At 45.3% G+C, this 18,075-nt stretch overlaps 1 protein-coding gene and 1 non-coding gene across 3 annotated transcripts in view; one reads left to right on the top strand and one right to left on the bottom strand.

The window, feature by feature from the left end:
• Window positions 1-13,061, bottom strand: part of Lta4h (leukotriene A4 hydrolase) — a 34,738-nt gene extending 21,677 nt beyond the window's left edge. For both annotated transcript variants that reach the window (XM_051172805.1, XM_051172806.1), the window contains exons 1-4: window positions 12,805-13,061; window positions 7,225-7,355; window positions 6,067-6,187; window positions 2,145-2,213 (exon numbers count right to left, since the gene is read on the bottom strand). In XM_051172805.1, coding sequence (XP_051028762.1) covers window positions 2,145-2,213; window positions 6,067-6,187; window positions 7,225-7,355; window positions 12,805-12,963 — 480 coding nt within the window. In that variant the 5' untranslated portion in view covers window positions 12,964-13,061. The remainder of the gene's footprint in view (window positions 1-2,144; window positions 2,214-6,066; window positions 6,188-7,224; window positions 7,356-12,804) is intronic.
• A 355-nt stretch (window positions 13,062-13,416) lies between these two features.
• Trnad-guc (transfer RNA aspartic acid (anticodon GUC)) lies at window positions 13,417-13,488 on the top strand. Its single transcript has one exon. It is a non-coding gene; the product is annotated as a tRNA-Asp (tRNA).
• Window positions 13,489-18,075: the final 4,587 nt, after the last annotated feature.

The following is an 18,075-nucleotide window of genomic DNA, read 5'->3' as shown; positions in this document are numbered from 1 at the left end:
AAAATGATTTTTCCCCCACAATGTCTTGATTATCTACACAATAAACACTCTGGGCTTAAAAAGTGCACGCAAGTGCGCGTACACACACACACACACACACACACACACACACACACACACACACACACACACACGAGTTTTGCAAATAGGATCAGCAACATGTAAAACGGTTTAAACAATGGATTTGATGACTCTTTCCATTCATCCAGGAACATTAAGAGCAGCGTTTAGGGAGAAACTGCGTTAGAGCACCAGCTTTGCCACCTACTAACTTAGTAGGTTGGTTGGACCTCAGTTTCCCCATCAAATATTGGTAAACATGGTAAACATGGCATACATGTACTGCAAGGAATAAATAATAATACAAAAGAAGAGGCCAGCAGCAACCTGAGTGAACATGGCAGCCACCAACTGACCCCCCCTGTCCTCCACCACTGCCTCCCTACCCTGCCCAGAACAAACTCAAAAGATGACATACTCATGGCAGGGCAGGGATATAGCTTTAGCCATCTTACATTTGGAAAATGGAGGTATGAACAGGTTTTTTTTTTCCTTTTTTTAAAAATTTATTTAAGTAATTTATTAGGATTATATTTCAATTGTTATCCCTTCACTTGTATCTTCCCATTCCCCCTCCCTCCCTCTTTCATCCTATTCCCCTCCCCTAGGCCTGTGACAGAAGGGGACCTTGTCCCCCACTATAAGATCACAGCCTATCAGGTCTCTTCCTGGTAGCCTGCTTATCCTTCCTCTGAGTGTCACCAGGTCTCCCCACCAAGAGGAAGTGGTCAAATAGGGGGCACCAGAGTTCATGTCCGAGTCAGTCCCTGCTCTCCACACAGTTGTGGAGAATGTGCTGTCCATTGGCTGGATCTGGGTCAGTTTTGTTTTTTTCTGAGGGGAATAATTTTCTCTGGAATTCACAAAACAGAGGGTCCACTGACACGTGTTCCTTTAGCTCTGGAATCCTGGGAACCCTGAGTGTTCGTGATCCAGCAAGCTCACGCCCTAGCACACACTTGACCTGCCTGTTCTTGCCTGGATCAGGCCTCCCAACTACAATCAGGCACAGGATAGAGCTCTGGAACCAGAGTCAATCAACAGAGGTCAGTTTCGTCTCCTCTCATCATTTAGGTAATGATGCACTCATGGGACAACAGCAGCACTCAGACACTAACAGGCACCTGTGGTGCAAGGTCATTCAGACTTGCTAAGGTCACACAATTCGGTTCCGTAAGTAGAAGGTCCCATAACTGCGAGCATATTAGTCGACGGCATTAAAAAGGTTATGTGTGTGCCACAGAGAGACTGGAGAACGAAGCAGCTCCCATGAATAAACCCTGGTCTTTGTTTTATTAGCTCGGTCTAAGGAGACTCGGGCTCTGGAGCAGTGTTCATTAACTGTAATCCAACTCCATGAAAAGGATTAACAGCACCGGTGACAGAGCAAAACTGGACACTCACAAGATGCTGCCCGAGGCATCTGCACACTGGCGTCATGGCTGCAGAGTGTGCTTTGGGGAGGGGGAATGGTCTCAAATTCTTATCTTCAGATCTAGAATTTTAGTTTCTTCTTAAAAATGAGAAGAGTAGGGGCTGGAGAGATGGCTCAATGGTTAAGAACACTAGCTGCTCTTAGAAAAGTCCTGAGTTCAACCCCCAGCAACCACATGATGGCTCACAACCATCTGTGATGGGATCTGATGCCCTTTCTGGTATTCATGAAGACAGAGCACTCATGCACACAAAATACATAAATAGATAAATTTTTTAAAAATGAGAGTAGTATAAGTTCCTTTTTTCACACTTACACTGTTTAAAACTACCTTTTTCGTTTGTTTGTTTTGTTTTTCAAGACAGGGTTTCTCTGTGTAGCCCTGGCTGTCCTGGACTCCCTTTGTAGGCCAGGCTGGCCTCGAACTCACAGCAACCCACCTGCCTCTGCCTCCCAAGTGCTAGGATTAAAGGCGTGTGCCACCATGCCCGGCTAAAACTACCTTTTTATTAGAGATTCAAAATAAGGTCCACAGGCTCAGTAGAAACACAGTAAGTAAAATATTTCTATCTCTGAGACTTGACTTGTCCCCACTTATCGTTTACCCCACAGGTATTTATTTAATTCAGTTTTCATTTCTGATGCTTACCTCTGCAGTGTAGGTTAACTTCACAGAAGGAGTGTCTTGGCATGGCAGGATGGCCCTGCAGTGGATGGCCTGAAAGGGAGAAAGATAAAGAAATAGTTACTCCCTCTGCTCACAAATCAAGTTATACAGAAATAATTAAAATCACAGCATTGGTTTTATGTACCTTCTTTCTACAGATTACTATAGTTTCTAAATGTCTTAGGATCTTTTCGAATAGCAAAAAATGGCTCTGTGGATTTGAAAATATCAGATTTCTGGGCTGGAAAGCCCTGTTAGGCAAGCATGAGGATATGAGTTTGGAACTCTGTTTTTATCCAGGTTTTTCTTTTGGTTTTTTGGTTGTTTTTGTTGCTTGGCTATCGTTCTGTTTTTGTGAAAGTCTGGTCCCACTGCACACTCCTGCAGTCCTGGTGCTGGGGAGGCGGAGGCAGGAGGATCACTGGACCTTATTGGCTTGCCAGTCTAGGCAAGTTGGTGAGTTCCAGGCTCAACGAGACATCTTGTATCAAAAAAATAAAAAGGAAAGAGGCTGAAGGAGCCACCTGATGTCTATCTCTGGCTTCCATACACAATATACGTACATATAACGCCCACCATGTGTACACACACACACACACACACACACACATATACATGCATACAATACCCTCCACGTGTACACAAATACACACATGCATATATACATGCATACAACACCCCAGGTACACACACACACATATATATACATGCATACAATACCCCCCACGTGTACGTGTACACACACACACACACACACACACACACACACACACACGGTGCACCCACACCACTCTTCCTTATCTCCAGTGAACCGTCACAATCCTGCTGAAGGTCAACATAAACTGTCGGGCACCGCTGACAGTCATATCTGGAGAGAAACGCATGGGAGCCCTGAGGGGAAAGGGCTCTACTGTGAAACAAACCCATCAAACTGTCTTCTGTGTCACAAGGAACATCAGCCTCCCTGAGGCGCTGTACGACATGAAAACCCACCATCTAATAGGATGCCAGTTTTCAAGAAAACCACGTGAGAAAGTCATTGTCTTGACATTTTGATCTGCAGGGGACTCAGAAAGTACAAACAAGGAAAAGGAGAGAGATCAGCATGGCTCAGGACGTCTGCATGGGCTCACTCTCACGGGTCCTGGAATCTGGGGACCATCTGCACGGGCTCACTCTCATGAGCTCTGGAACCTCCCTCTGCACCTGCATTTGGTCAGCCGGAAACATGGTTCCAACAAAGAATGGCCACAGACTCTGCATTTCTATAAGCTGCCTGTGTCAGATCTATTTACTACTAAGCAAAGAGGCCAGGCTTCATTAGGACACTGCCCTGTGCTTAAGGGAGTATCTATACTAACACCCCTCTCTGACTCTGTTAAAAACCCTGGACTTCCTTAAAATCCCCAGGCTCTACTATTTCTTTTTTTTTTTTTTTTTTTTTTTTTTTTGCCATAATGATATCTAACATATACATTATATACTGATATTAACAATAAGATAAAAATTTGAAAAACTCCCAAGACTCTACTAAAACACATTGTTTAAAAATGTCATAGCCACTGGGCAGTGGTGGCGCATGCCTTTAATCTTAACACTTGGGAGTCAGAGGGTCTACAGAGTGAGTTCCAGGACAGCCAGAGTTGTTACACAGGTAAATTCTATCCCTGCCTCTCAGAAAGAAAGAAAGAAAGAAAGAAAGAAAGAAAGAAAGAAAGAAAGAAAGAAAGAAAGAAAGAAAGAAAGAAAGAAAGAAGGAAAGAAAGAAGGAAAGAAAGAAAGAGGGCTGGAGAGATGGCTCAGAGGTTAAGAGCACTGACTACTCTTCCAAAGGTCCTGAGTTCAATTCCCAGCAACCACATGGCGGCTCACAACAATCTATAATGAAATCTGGTGTGTTGGTGTACATGCAGGCAGAGCACTGTTTATATAATCAATAAATAAATCTTTCAAAGAAAGGAAGGAAGGAAGAAGAGAAGAGAAGAGAGAAAAGAAAAGAAAAGGTCAGCGCTAGCCAGGCATGATGGTATCTGCCTTTAATCCCAGTACTCCGGAAGCAGAGGCAAGAGTTTGAAGCCAGCCTGGTCTACAGAGTGAGTTTCAGTACTGCCAGGGAGGGGTACACAGAGAACCCTGTCTTGAAACCACCACTACCCCCCTGCCACGCCTTACCCCCACCAAAACAGCTGCACTTGTTGCTCTTGCAGAGGACCTGGGTTAAGTTGTCAGCACCCATGTCTCAACTAACAGCTGTCTGTAACTAGTTCCAGGGGACCCAACACTCTCATCGGGCCTCCTTGGGCACTGCGCACATGTGGTTCACAGACATAGGTGCAGGTAAAATACTCATACACATATGATAAAAATGAATAAATCTTTAAAATATATATAATTTGGGGGATGAAGTACAACCAGACAAATTAACTGTTTCTTTCTCCTGAACCAGGTTCCCAGAGCACACTGCCTGAGCTTTCTCACCAGGCTGTGGACAGGTGGCCTGGCAACACTACAGATTTTTATATGCATTTCACTGAGTAAATCAAATTTGCGTAAAGAAATATCCATGGGCAACAGCTGAAAGCATCACTCAAAGCCACATCTGCCTGGTCCTAGGCAACTGCAATGGAGACTTAAGCTATCTGAAATCTGCTTCCTGTACTTTAAACAACACTGCCAGTGAAAACCTGGAACAAAGAACTTAAAATTCACATTCTTGGGATTTATACGTTTTACACTTCTTGTTAACTTTATGTTACAGACATTCTATTAGAAATACTGACTGAAAATCAGCTATTATGAAACGATACAGGGTACATAATTTGTATAATCTTGTCTAAAATTTTTTTATCTTTTTCAAATCTTTTTTCCTGTGGGGTTTTTTTGGTGGTTGCTGGTGTGTGTGTGTGTGTGTGTGTGTGTGTGTGTGTGTGTGTGTGTGTGTGTGTGTGTTTTGTCTGTTTGAGACAGGGTCTCATGTAGCCCAAGCTGGCCTTCAATTAGCTATGGAACCAAGGATAACCTTGTACTCCGATCCTTCTGCCTCTACACACTTATGAAGCTGGGAAAACACACACACACACACACACACACACACACACACACACACACACACACACAAGGCCACAGCTAGCTTGTTTGGTACTGGGGACCCAACCCAAGGTTTCAAGTAAGCTAGAGCCCCAGTCCTCTTCCAGATTAAAAAGATACATCAAGCAGTGTCATACAAAGTAAATATGTTTAATCATGCTTTGTTACTTTGCACACTTTAAATTGAATCTGAGCTTAACACGACAGGGTTATTAAGACAACTAAACATGCAAAATACTTGACCTGATGTCTGGAAATGGAATGTTTAATGAGGCGTTTCCTTTCATCTTAAGTGATTGATCACTAAGACAATTAGGTCTCTTTAGAAAAGCTTTGTATTTATCCTTGTAACAGACTATCTCTGACTGTACTGTAACTCTAGCTTTAAAACGGAAAGTAAAGGTATTTGAAATCATGTCATTTTAAAAGCATACTTTACATATTTTACAATCAGGAATTCAGTCTTCCAGGGTCCTATTTTTTACTGCTAGCCTTTCTGCAACTAGCACACCTGACTTTTGTTTATTAAATTTTCCTTACATTTTTAGGGCCATCCATCCAGCCATCCCCACCCTACCCCCCAACCCCCAAGCGTAGGATGTCCTCTAGGTGCCCAGGAAGTACAAAGAAGCCCTAAATACTTCAATTTAGATAGGTTGTTTCCAAAGCAAAGAAATCTGACTTAAACAGCAACAAGAACAACAAAACAGTATTATTAGCAAGATATAAGTAAGAATATACATTGTTTTATATACTATGAACAAAAAGCATGTGTTGCGTGTGCCGGGTGGGAACCCGGTCTCTGCGCACCTCTTACCTGGCACTGGCTGAAGAGGTACGGGTGCTGCTTCCCCGAAGTCTGTTCAGGAGTGAGCCACTGAAGAGCAGAGGACTTGGGAGACGTCTCAAAGGAAATCTCTATAACAACCTCTTGGTTTCTGCGTGAAACGAATGCCAATATTAATAGAGCATAATTGCACCTCGCAGAATTTGGATTCAGAGCACACACGGGGAGTAACGTAACTGGCTTAGAGACAAAGTGGCTTATGTAAATCTGACCCTTTGCTACCTGAACGTCAGTCAACCTGTGGTTTCTTCTCACTCTGTTGTACCAATGAACACACGATGGGATAATAACTAGCTGCTGAGTGGTTTGTCTTCTGTGAAGATGGGGATGTGGAAGGTTTTTAAGATTTATTTATTATTTATTAGGTATACAGCGCTCTGCCTGCATTTACACCTGCCGGCCAGAAGAAGGCATCAGACGGTTGTGAGCCACCATGTGGTTGCTGGGAATTGAACTCAGAACCTCTGGAGGAGCAGTCAGTGCCCTTAACCTCTGAGCCATCTCTCTAGGCCCCTGGAAGATTCAATTTCATCACTCTACCTCCGTGGTGGGTGCCAGCACATGACACAGACCAGCGCTGCTCTATGACATGGTAAGTCACATCAAGACAAAGAAACGCATAGTGATTTTTAAAGCTGTGGAATCTGAGTTTTAAAAACCTCTTTCTTGGGCTGGAGAGACGGCTCAGAGGTTAAGAGCACTGACTGCTCCTCCAGAGGTCCTGAGTTCAATTCCCAGCAACCACATGGTGGCTCACAACCATCTATAATGTGATCTAATGCTGTCTTCTGGCCTGCAGGTGTACATGCAACCTGTATACATAATAATAAATAAATAAATCTTACCAAAAAAAAATCTCTTTCTCAAAGTAATTCATACTTAATGATTTTCTAAGTGTCTTTCTGTGATAGACGAGATGAAAACAAGACAAACAAAAAGAAACACAGCCTTGGCTGTGCTGGACTCACTCTGTAGACCAGGCTGGCCTCAAACTGACAATAATCCACCTGCCTCTGCCTCCCGAGTGCTGGGATTAAAAGTGTGCATCACCACCACTAGGCCGTGTCTGAATTATTTTAAAATTTATTTTGCCATTATTCATTCATGAAAAGAGGACAGCATCCTTACTTGCTCAGGGCGATGGGCAGAGAGATCTCCATCGGTGACCCTTTGTAACCTTGTCTTTCTCCAAGGGTGTATTTGACTTCCTGTCCATTGATCACCACTTTTTCTATTGTAAGGTCTTTTGTATCCAAAGTCTAAAATCAAATTAAATAAGAATAATTTTACAGTTAGGAAAAACAAACAAACAAACAAACCAGATACTAGATATAAATTCACAACAGTGAGTATAAAACTAGAGACTTATAGAGAGTAAAACTAAGAATTAAAGGCACATGACAGATTTAACTGTCAGTTTAACACAACTGAGAGTCACCTAGGAAGAAGACTCTCAGTGAGGCACTGTCTGGATTAGTTTGGCCTATGGATGAGTGTCTGTGGCAGGCGTATCTTAATTGTATTAATGGCGGTGGGAAGAGATGTCCACCGTGGGCGGCGTCATTGGGCTGAGCACAAGTGAGCATTTATTCTCTCTGCTCTTCACTGTGGCTGTGACTTCTGCTTCAAATCTCTGTCTACACTTCCCAGTAAGATGGACTTTAACTTGAAATTATAAACCAAACAAACCCACCTTCCCTTATATCTCTTGCTTTTATCAAAGCAATAGAAAGAAACTAAACTAAAACAGGGGGTCAACAGTAGTGAAGGACCCTTATTTCTCAACTCTAAGCAGCCTGAAAATTTTAGAGTCTTAGGACTTGCATATATAATTAATTCCGGGACACTCAAACACATTTGGACTCTGAATAAAACCCAAACTTAAGTTAAAATGCTCCTAATTCTGTTTAATGTTAACTACTCTGTTACAAAAACGTTCACCTATGATTTAAACTCCCCCCCCCCCCACTCTGATTCAATTTAACTCTATATAGTCTTTCTCAGAAAACACACAGCCTGGCTCCTACGATATACAAAACGTTGGCACTCCCTAGGCAGGCCGTGCACAACTATTGTTAAGTAGCTAAACAAAGTCAAGCTTGGAAAGCAACCCTGCGCAGCTGAGCCTGCAGAAGGCTGAGCGACCACATGCACTTACATACCGTGGCCAGCTCAGGGTGGTTGCCTTGAGCAACAGCAGCAGCAGCAGCAGCAGCAACAACAGCCAATCTGAGTTCCCATCCCAGCAATCTCCCCGGAAACCAGTTGCTTTCACCATCTCCAACGAAGCTCTTTTCCAGAACTTTTAAGCTTCCTACACCACCAAGCCGTTTCTCAACAGCCTAAACAAGCCTGTGGCAGTACTTAGAAGACCCTGTCCTTCCAACTGGTAACTGCTCTGTTTTCCTTCCTTCATTTTTTAAAACCAAGGGCGATCTAAGATGGCTGCTTCCACTGTCCCATTGGTGACTTGGCTCCTCCTCTTCACTGACTTGTAGCACCTTGGCTACTGGAAGGGAAGTCTCCTTGGTCCACAGGATCTTTTCTAGGAACTTGACCTCTGTCTACTCTAGCTCTTGCGGGCTTGGCCACTTAGCAGAAATGCCACCCTGGATTCTGACTCTCTGTGAAAATGGTTCTCTTGTTTCCCACTTCTGCCTCTCTTCTGTTCAATTCTTGAATACAGGTGCACCCCAACGTGAGCCTTGGCCCTTTGATTTTTCTTGCAGTATTGGTTTGTTGCTGTTTTTGTTTTACTTTGATTTTGTTGCTGTAGTTTTGTTTTGTTTTTGAGACAGGGCTTCTCTTGTAGCCCTGGTAGTCCTGGACTCGATTTGTAGACCAAGCTGTCCAAGAATTCAGTGATCCCCCTGCCTCTGCCTCCTGAGTGCTGGGATTAAAGGCGTGTCCCACCACGCCCGGCTTCCTGCAATATTCTTTACCCTCTCGCTCTTGCCCACAAAGTCAGTCAGATTGTGCCAGACTCCTTTCGTTTGCTTTTTGAGATAGGGGTCTCATCTGGTAGGCCAGACTAGCCTTGAACTCTCAATCTTCCCGTGTCAGCACTCCCGCTGTGCACACTGGGAGTCCAGGGAAATGCCACCACACCCTGCTCTACTAGTCTCTGCCAGTTGCATCCTTTGCCCATGGTGTTATCTGGACGCCTGTAACTGCCTGGCTAACATCCCACGCAGTACCACCTCACAGTCACTAGGCTTCTAAAGCTGACCCACCGCGGTGCCAGCTCCCTACTCTGACACCCACATCCTTTTACTACAAGTCCTTAAGGTGCCAATGTCTGTCACAGTCCACAAAACTGGCATCACTTCCCAGTCCTGGAGTCAAGAAAGTTTCTTTCTTTACACTGTCTTTACGCATTATTTTCTTTCCGTCCACCACCACCGTCAGTCCTAACTCTGTAATTAGAACTCTGTATGTCCCGTCTCTCTACCTTCCAGAGCTTTCCGCCTCCCTGTCCCTGACAAGCCTAGAAAAGGACTGGAAGTCAGAATGCCTAGAAACAGCCACTCCCTAGTGGCCTCCCTCAGGCTAATGGGCTCAGAGAGTCACAGGAGGTTGGGGGAAGTGGCTCGTTTTGGCTCTTCTACCATGATGTAAGATGCTGGGTTCCATCCCCAGCACCACAAACACCGGGTGTGGTGATTGATCCTTGCCCGTAATCCCAGTACTTAGGAAGTACATAAGTCATGTCACCCTCTGCACAGGCTGCTGGGAAATTCCACGTCAACTTCACAGCACGCTTCTTTGTGTGTGTGATCCAGCTCATGCCCTGCCTTCATGCTCTGACGTGTACACTCTCCCTTTAGATTCCTTTGAAAATTCATTCCCTGTATGTTTTTTATTTTATTTTTTCCCTAGTTCTAAGGATCAAATCCAAGGCGTCATACATACTAGACAAACACTGTACCACAAAGCTACATGGCCAGTCTTTGCGTATGTTGGGGTTTTTTTGTTATTTGTTTTGAGACAGGGTTTCTCTGTGTAGTTTGGCTGTCCTAGAACTCACTCTGTACACCAGGCTGCCTTTGAACTCAAGAGATCCATCTGCCTCTACCTCTTGAATACTGGGACTAAAGATGTGCAACACCACTAAATAAAAGCAGGTTTGAATAGAGAAAGGCTTATGGCTCTGTACTATATTTCTTTTTTTTTAGACTTATTCATAGACTGCTTTGAGAAAACAAACAAACAAGTAAACAGGGTTGTATGGGACAAAACCAAAATCAAACCCCCACACCATCTTGACGTGATTTTTCAACTCAGCCATTGCATGTAGTGGAGCCCAGAGTCTGTGTAGCAGAAAGGCTCAGTGTTTCGCCCCCTTCAGTCCCTAGTGGCTAACCATGACACTAAACCTTTGGAGCCACTAACTGAAGAACATCTAAACAAAACTGAAAATTTTAAGATAAGAAACAAATCCCAGGACGTTACAAAACCTGAGTAGAAGGTTCAATATAAGTAACCTAAGACTAGAAAGGGATATTATAAAGGTGGGAATTAGTTCTCTTAGAGGGACCATTAGCTCCACTATTACAGACTCCAAGAACGGCACAGAAAAGATGTTTTTTTTTTTCATCCCACAGTGCAACAGCTTCTTACCTTAAATCTAAGCCAGGAGTTGTGGCTCATGCCTTTAATCCCAGCACTAAGGAGCTTGAGATAAAAGGATCACAATTTCTTTTGGTTTTTCCAGACAGGGTTTCTCTGTGTAATAGCCCTGGCTGTTCTAGAACTCTCTTTATAGACCAGGCTGGCCTCGAACTCACAGAGATCCGCCTGCCTCTCCCTCCCAAGTGCTGGGATTAAAGGTGTGCGCCACCATGCTCAGCATCCTTTCTTGCACTGCCAAGCTCAGCATCCTGCCCTGCACTGCGCAGGCTGTGCCAGCCTGGGCTACATATTCAGTATAAGGCCAATCTGAGCTATAGAGAAACCCTGTCAAGAAAGGAGTCCCTCATCTACTAAGGGAAAGAAACAAGTTAACTCCAAACAAATATAAATAGTAGCAAGCATTTGATCTCAGGCTGCTGTCATAAACAAGCAAAACAATTGCAAACAGATGTTACTTTGTACTGTAATAACCTCTTTTGCAGAAAACGGGAGCATTGTCATTCCAGCCACCTTACTAAACAGCAATGCCAAGCCAGAAGTGAAAGTTTAAAGTCTTACTCTCCTGTAGCTTAGGAGAACATGAAGATAACAGTTATGTTTCAAGACTGGGACATTCTGTTAAAAACCTGAGCCTGAAAAAGCCTGCTTACTTTCTGAGCAGAAGCAGAGCTTTCTATCTCTACAGATTTAAAGGGCAGTGTACGGGGCTAGGAAGCAGTGATAAGGCAGCAAAATTCACTTTGATAAAAGGAAATGAATCCAAAGACTAAACTTCTGCCCCCCCCCATCCCCCCCCCCACCGCAAAGCTACCTCTACAATAAAAGATAGCGAGCACTTCAAGGCCAAAGTGCAGTCTATAAGGAAATAACTACCTTCTTCATCCATAAGACTTTCATTTTTCTTTCTTACACTATTTTCAGGAATTACAGGTCAATATAGGAGTTAAGTGCTCTGTTTACAAACAAACAAACAAACAACAACAAAAGACTCTTAAGAGGCAAAAAACACTGTTCTTATCTACATTTCTAATTTGCCCAATTACTGGCCCCATTAATTTATTTCCACTCCTAAATTCCAGCCCTGGTTGCTTGGTGATGTGCTTCGGTAGAGATAACCATACAGCGCTGCAAAACAGTCTGGCTAGCAGGTTGAAAATAGCCGACGGATCCTTGCGTGTTCCTCTTATTTCTAAAATGCTCTTCTAGGGCTCCCCCTCCCCCTCCCCCCCGCAAGGAAAAGGTTCGATCCTAATACCATCAGCGACAATATAAGACACTGACTATGTGGAACAGATCAAACCATTGAATATTTCATGATTCTAAACAAATCTTTATTCAAATGGTTAGAGAGTTAATAGAAGTACATGCTTTATAAGAAGTGAAATAATGGCTTGCTCCTTGGAACCACTTATTTAAAACTGTATTGGGTCCTTCTTAGAAAGCTGGACTGTCCCACCTGTCTTTAAACTATTAGAAGATTATAATAAAGATAAGAGCAATGGCAGGAAGGGCCCCTGAAGAGCAAGGGTTGCATCTGCTCTTAGAGAGCAGAGACTAGAAACTTCGAAACAGGGTGGAAAGGGCAGGAACCCTAAGGGGTTTGAACCACACAGGATGTGGGACATAAGAGTTTGGTGGGACTGTTGCGGAATAAGGACGATGCATTAGGGGCTAGAATAATCTGGGAGCTGGGGATGGGGGTTCTGGGACGTGGGCCAAGGAAAAGGGGGGTCACAGGGTGTCGGGGTATAAGCGCTGGGAACTGGGTTGGGGTGAGGACAGAGTATCTTAGGAGTGGGTGAATGGGGAGACGCGGAGGGGGAGCTAGGATGTACCCAGGAAAAGGGGAGGGATCGGCGGGAGGAGACCATCGTAGGTGGCGGGTGAAGCAGAAGGGTACAGATGCGAAAGTGGGGCCGAGGAAGGGATGAGTGTGGGAGCTGACAGAGAGGTGTAGGAGCCCGAAGAGGGGCCATGCAGGGAGAGCTAGAGATCTCGGGGCTCGCGGCGGGCGGGGGCGAGGTGCGGGGAGGAGAGCGACCCCGGAGAAGCGGCGCTGCACAGGCGCCCCCGTACCAGGCTGCGCAGATTATCCTCCTGAGACTGGACGGTGAGCGCGGCGGTCCCGGTCAGCGCCCGGCGATCGAAGTCGACGCTGCAGCGCAGGTGGAGATGCTGGGTTCGGCAGACCGAGGCTGGAGAAGCCAAGGAGCAAGTATCCGCGACCTCGGGCATGGTTCTGAGGGATCCGCCGCACGTCAGCCAGCACCCAGACACTCTACCGCCAGACTTTCACGGTGTGCCCGAGAACGGAGGGAAGCACATAGAGTAGAAGGCGCGCTGCACGCCGGGAAAGAGAGGCTCCGAGCCTCTGAGGAGCTTGGTGGAGGGCAGGACGAAACTACCATTCCCATGGTGCAGCGCGAGCAGGCTAGCGCTAGACAGCCTGGGATTGGGGGCGGTGCGAGGGGGGACCCGAGGGGCTTCTGCGGCAGGTTATGGGTGGGTGAAGGGAAACGATGAGTGGAGTGGGGACAGCTAACGGAATGCTTTCATTTTAATTCTGTTCGGTTGCGATAGAAGCCATGATGGCACCACGAAATGCAAAAACTATTGGTATACGTGGCTTGAAGGCGGAGCGGTCTAAGATAGATAAAAGGTCCATCAGAAAGGCCTGGACTGTGCAGTTCCTCGTTAGTATAGTGGTGAGTATCCCCGCCTGTCACGCGGGAGACCGGGGTTCGATTCCCCGACGGGGAGGCACCTGACATTTTTTTCTTTTTTTTACTGGCTTTCTTTGTCGGTAAAATTAGTGATCAGATTCTTGCCAATTTTTCTGATTCTCGCGTATGTTTCTAAGTCCTAAATAGCTAAACAGGAATAAAACATTAACATCTAGGAAACAAATTATGAGAAGTTCACTGGCCATAGTGGCGATAAAGCCATGGCCCATCTAGCTCAGCTTTGCCTGCTATAAAACGGCAGAAAGTTGAAAGATGCCTGGCAATTTACTTTTAAACAATTTTTAAGAAGACCCAAGCCTGGGCGTGATGGAGCACGCCTTTAATCCCAGCACTCAGGAGGCACAGGCAGGCGGATCACTGTGACTTCAAGGCCAGCCTGGTCTACAAAGTGGGTCCAGGATAGGCAAGGTTACACAGAAAAACCCTGTCTTGAAAAAAAAAAACAAAACCAAAAAAAAAAAAAGACCAGCAAAAGGAGAAACAACCTGTGTTATTCGACAAAGCAGGGCACAGCAGCCTACTCCCGGAAAGGGAGCTTGATATTGCCAACATTGTATATTTTGAAAGACAGGAAATGTCAACTCTTCTACCCCTTCCCTAAAAGATTTGAAAGACTTCTCTCATTTTCCCCTCTTGCTTCAGGTAGACTTTTTGCAATTACTCAGTGTAATTTGCAGATATCAAGTGCACTGTGCCACTCTGGGTGGCCTGGAAAAAAGCTAAGGGGATGGTACATCTCTATCCAAACTAGTGACCAATGTGCACTCTACTCCCAGATGCTCCTGCCGTCTAATCCAGCCTAGTGCTTAGCTTCCAGACAGGGCTCAGGCCTAGTGCTTAGCTTCCAGACAGGGCCCAGGGAGCACAATGCATGCAGTTCTGGAGGGACAAGTGTTTCCTCTTTGGGGAGGGACAGAAGTAACATTAATGGAGGGTAGAGCAACCGAGATGGCCCTGAAAGACATCAGCTGTACTGTGGTGGCACACACCCTTAATCCCAGCACTGGGGAGGCAGAGGCAGGCAGGTCTCCATGAGTTCAAGGACAGCCTGGTCTACAAAGTGAGTCCAGGACAGCCAAGGCTACTTAGAGTCTGGGGAGAAGAGGGGTGGGGCTGAGACATGGAGAAAAGGGAGGAGGCAAGGAAACTGAGGCATGGGCTGAAACAGCATATTAGGGGAAAGAACAATCCCAGGTATACAAAATCTGACTATGTAGCCCTGGCTGGACCAGACTGGTCTCACCTCAGAGCTCTGTCTTTAATCCCAGCACTCGGGAGGCAGAGGCAGGTGGATCTCCGTGAGTTTGAGGCCAGCCGGGACTACAGAGCACAGCCAGAGTGGTAACACAGAAACCCTGTCTCAACAAACAAACAAGCAAAATATATGTGTGTGTATGTATGTACACACACACACACATTAGCTGTCTCTGAAATCTATCTCTTTCCATCCCTAGTGGTTGGCTTTGAGCTGGGCACATGACTGCTTGCACTTTCTTTGTTGCACTTAGGCACATTACAGCAAGAGCTTGGAACTGTGTGCCGAGACAGAGATAAAGAAGCCATGAGCTCAAATCGGGCCACATTGCTAGGACATGGAACCTCTCTGTACACTGCTTCAGATTGCGTTAGGGAGAGAAATACATTTCTTTGTTTAAGACCGTGTTGTTTTGGGATATTCTGTCATTCAGGGGGACATCACTCTTTGCTAAGAGCTGGTCCTAGTTGTAAGTTCATCAATTTCACCCCAGCAATTGCCCATGCCTGTCAGTTTGCCATTATTTGGGCTTGGGGTATCCTGGCTTTCTTTTCCATTTGAATTTTTTTTCATACAATATATTTTGTTTTGTTGTTTTTAGAGGCAGGGTTTCTCTGTGTAGCGTTGGCTGTCTTAGACTCGCTTTGTAGACCAGGCTGGCCTTGAACTCACAGCGATCAACCTGTCTCTGCCTCCCGAGTGCTGGGATTACAGGCGTGCGCCACCACGCCCCGTACAATATATTTTGATCATGTCTCTCCTCCCCCCATTTCCTCCCAGATCCTGCCCACTTCCTTACTCTCACTTAACTTCATGTTCTCCACCCCCCCTTAAAACAATGACAAAGAAATAAAAAATAAACCACAGGAAACCCCACAAAAATGAAAAACAAAACAAGCAAAAGACCAGTAAGACAAAAAAAAAAAAAAGCCCAGTCAAAGCAAAATGATACAAAAAGTCCACAAAAATACCATTGAGTTTGTTTTGTGGTGTTCAATGTCTCCTGCAGTGGTAGCACAGGCCTTTAATCCCAGCACTAGGGAGGCAGAGACAGGCAGATCGCTGTGAGTTCGAGGCCAGCCTGGTCTACAAAGCGAGACCAGGACAGTCAAGTCTACACAGAGAAACCCTGTCTCGAAAAAACAAAACAAAAAACAAACAATAAATATATATACTGTTCTGTAGTGGTACAGGTCACTATTTTTGCATTTGATTTTTTTTTTTTTTTCAGAGTTGAGAACCATGGTGTGCTTAGATTTGATGTGGAAAACTCTGCCGGGATATCTGGACTTCCCTGTCGGACATTCTTCAAGATTGGGTCAGTATGTGAACCCAGTAGCTTTCTACCTTATATAGGCTGATAGTCCTCTGAGGAAATCCTCTCACTGAGATGCCTCCTGTCTCTTGCTTGCCGACATGTATAACCTGGCTTTTCCCCATGGTATTTAAGCCACTCAGTTCTGTACTCAATATGACAGAGATTGGCCAAACAATATAAACCTGCAGGGTGAGACCCAACCTAATTCTACTTGTCATTTAGTAGAAATGTTTCTCATCTCCAAATGATGGAAACACCGGCCAGAGGCCTTTGGATCCACTTCCTGGTTCATACTTCTCCCTGGCCTCCAAAGCACTCTGTCTTCTGCCTGTGCCCGCTGCCTCCCTCCTTCATGGCAGCCTACAGCACAAATGTATTCCCTCACATGCTTTATCTTTGCCTCAACATTTCCCCTTCTTTTCTGTCTCCAAATCCTTCCTGGAAATCCCCTGGCTAGCAACTCTGGGAAGTTGATGAGATGGGACTATGTAGGGCAGACCTGCCTGGGAGGTGAACGGAAGAGAAGCAACAGCAGCCTGGCTTGAGAGAGCGAGCCCTGTAACACCATGAGAGGGCTCTTAAGACGATGCTAAGGGATTCAGCTAAAATGCATGGCTAGGAGCTCCTGTTATTAAATCCGAACCCACGGAGGTATCTCTGAAACGCAAGGGGCTATTGGTCAATACCTGCTAGCAAGAGATGAGTCAGGTCCCGAGACAACGCCACGACTTCTAGACACAAGGGTAGAAAGCAGCTGGCAATGTATTCTCAAACAGATCCAAGTGACTAGAGCATTTTAATATGGAAGTTGTAACTTATATCGGGTGTAGACAAAACGGGTAGGACAGCATATTATGAGAAGGCCTGGGGGTAAGATCTGACGGCTAATTTTGTCACTGTTATCCAAAAGTTGGAGGGCTTGGTCTTCTGGACTGGCCTCAGTTAATTTTTCTGACAGGTTTCCCTGGAGTCAAGAGGCAGATATTTAAGCCAGTGCTCTGCCATACACTCGGGAACGTGGGCTAGTCTTTTCTTTTTTCAGGATGAATAGTGTTAACTGTTTGCCCTATTGGTCTTTCTCCACCACCACCAACTGTGCCCCCCCACCTCCCCCACTCCACCCCACACCCCCTGCATCAGTCTTTGCTATTAAATTTAGGACAAGTCAGAATTTTTCTTCTATCATCTTTTACAAAATACTTTTCTCTGGCAGCATATAAGATTGAAGGGGGAGCCAGGAGGTGGTGGCGCATGCCTTTAATCCCAGCACTCGGGAGGCAGAAGCAGGCAGATCTCTATGAGTTTGAGGCCAGCCTGGTCTACTACAAACAGAGTCCAGGACAGCCAAGGCTACATAGAGAAACCTTGTCTTGAAAAAACAAAACAAAGCAAAGAGTGAAGGAGGTATGCATTGAAAGGTATAGGCAATGGCCAGGTGGTGGTGGTGCACACCTTTAATCCCAGTACTTGGGAGGCAGAGGCAGGTGGATTGCTGTGAGTTCGAGGCCAGCCTGGTCTACAAAGTGAGTCCAGGACAGTCAAGGCTACACAGAAAAACCCTATCTCAGGGGGCGGTGGGGTGGGGAGAGAGGGGAGGGGGGCGGTAGAAAAAGAAAGGTATAGACAAGAAAAAAGGACATGAAATTTCAAGACCACCTTTCCTATTGCACTCTAGTTGTCTGTCTGTCTTTCTTTCTTACTTACTTACTTTTTGACAAATATGTCTCCTTTTCCCATTTTGTAGCATTTTACTGATAATTATAGAAAAACAGAGTATCTGTAACAGTTTTGAGGTGAGAAACCATGGTGGCTTGGACTACAATTACAAGTAGCATCGAGAGAGTGCAGTCAAATCCAATGTGAGTTTTCAAAGCAGAGCTGGTCAGATTTCTGGTCAGATCAGAAATGGACTATAAGAGAAAGGCAGGAATCAGGCTGACATCAAGACTTTTGGCTTAAGAAACCGGGAGACTGTAATCTAATTAACCAACATGTGGCTGGGGCCAGGGGTGGGGTTCCATCTTTTACAC

Source organism: Acomys russatus, chromosome 31 (genome assembly GCF_903995435.1).
Source record: "Acomys russatus chromosome 31, mAcoRus1.1, whole genome shotgun sequence".
Lineage (NCBI taxonomy): Eukaryota > Metazoa > Chordata > Mammalia > Rodentia > Muridae > Acomys > Acomys russatus.
This window is presented reverse-complemented; position numbering and strand designations above follow the sequence as displayed.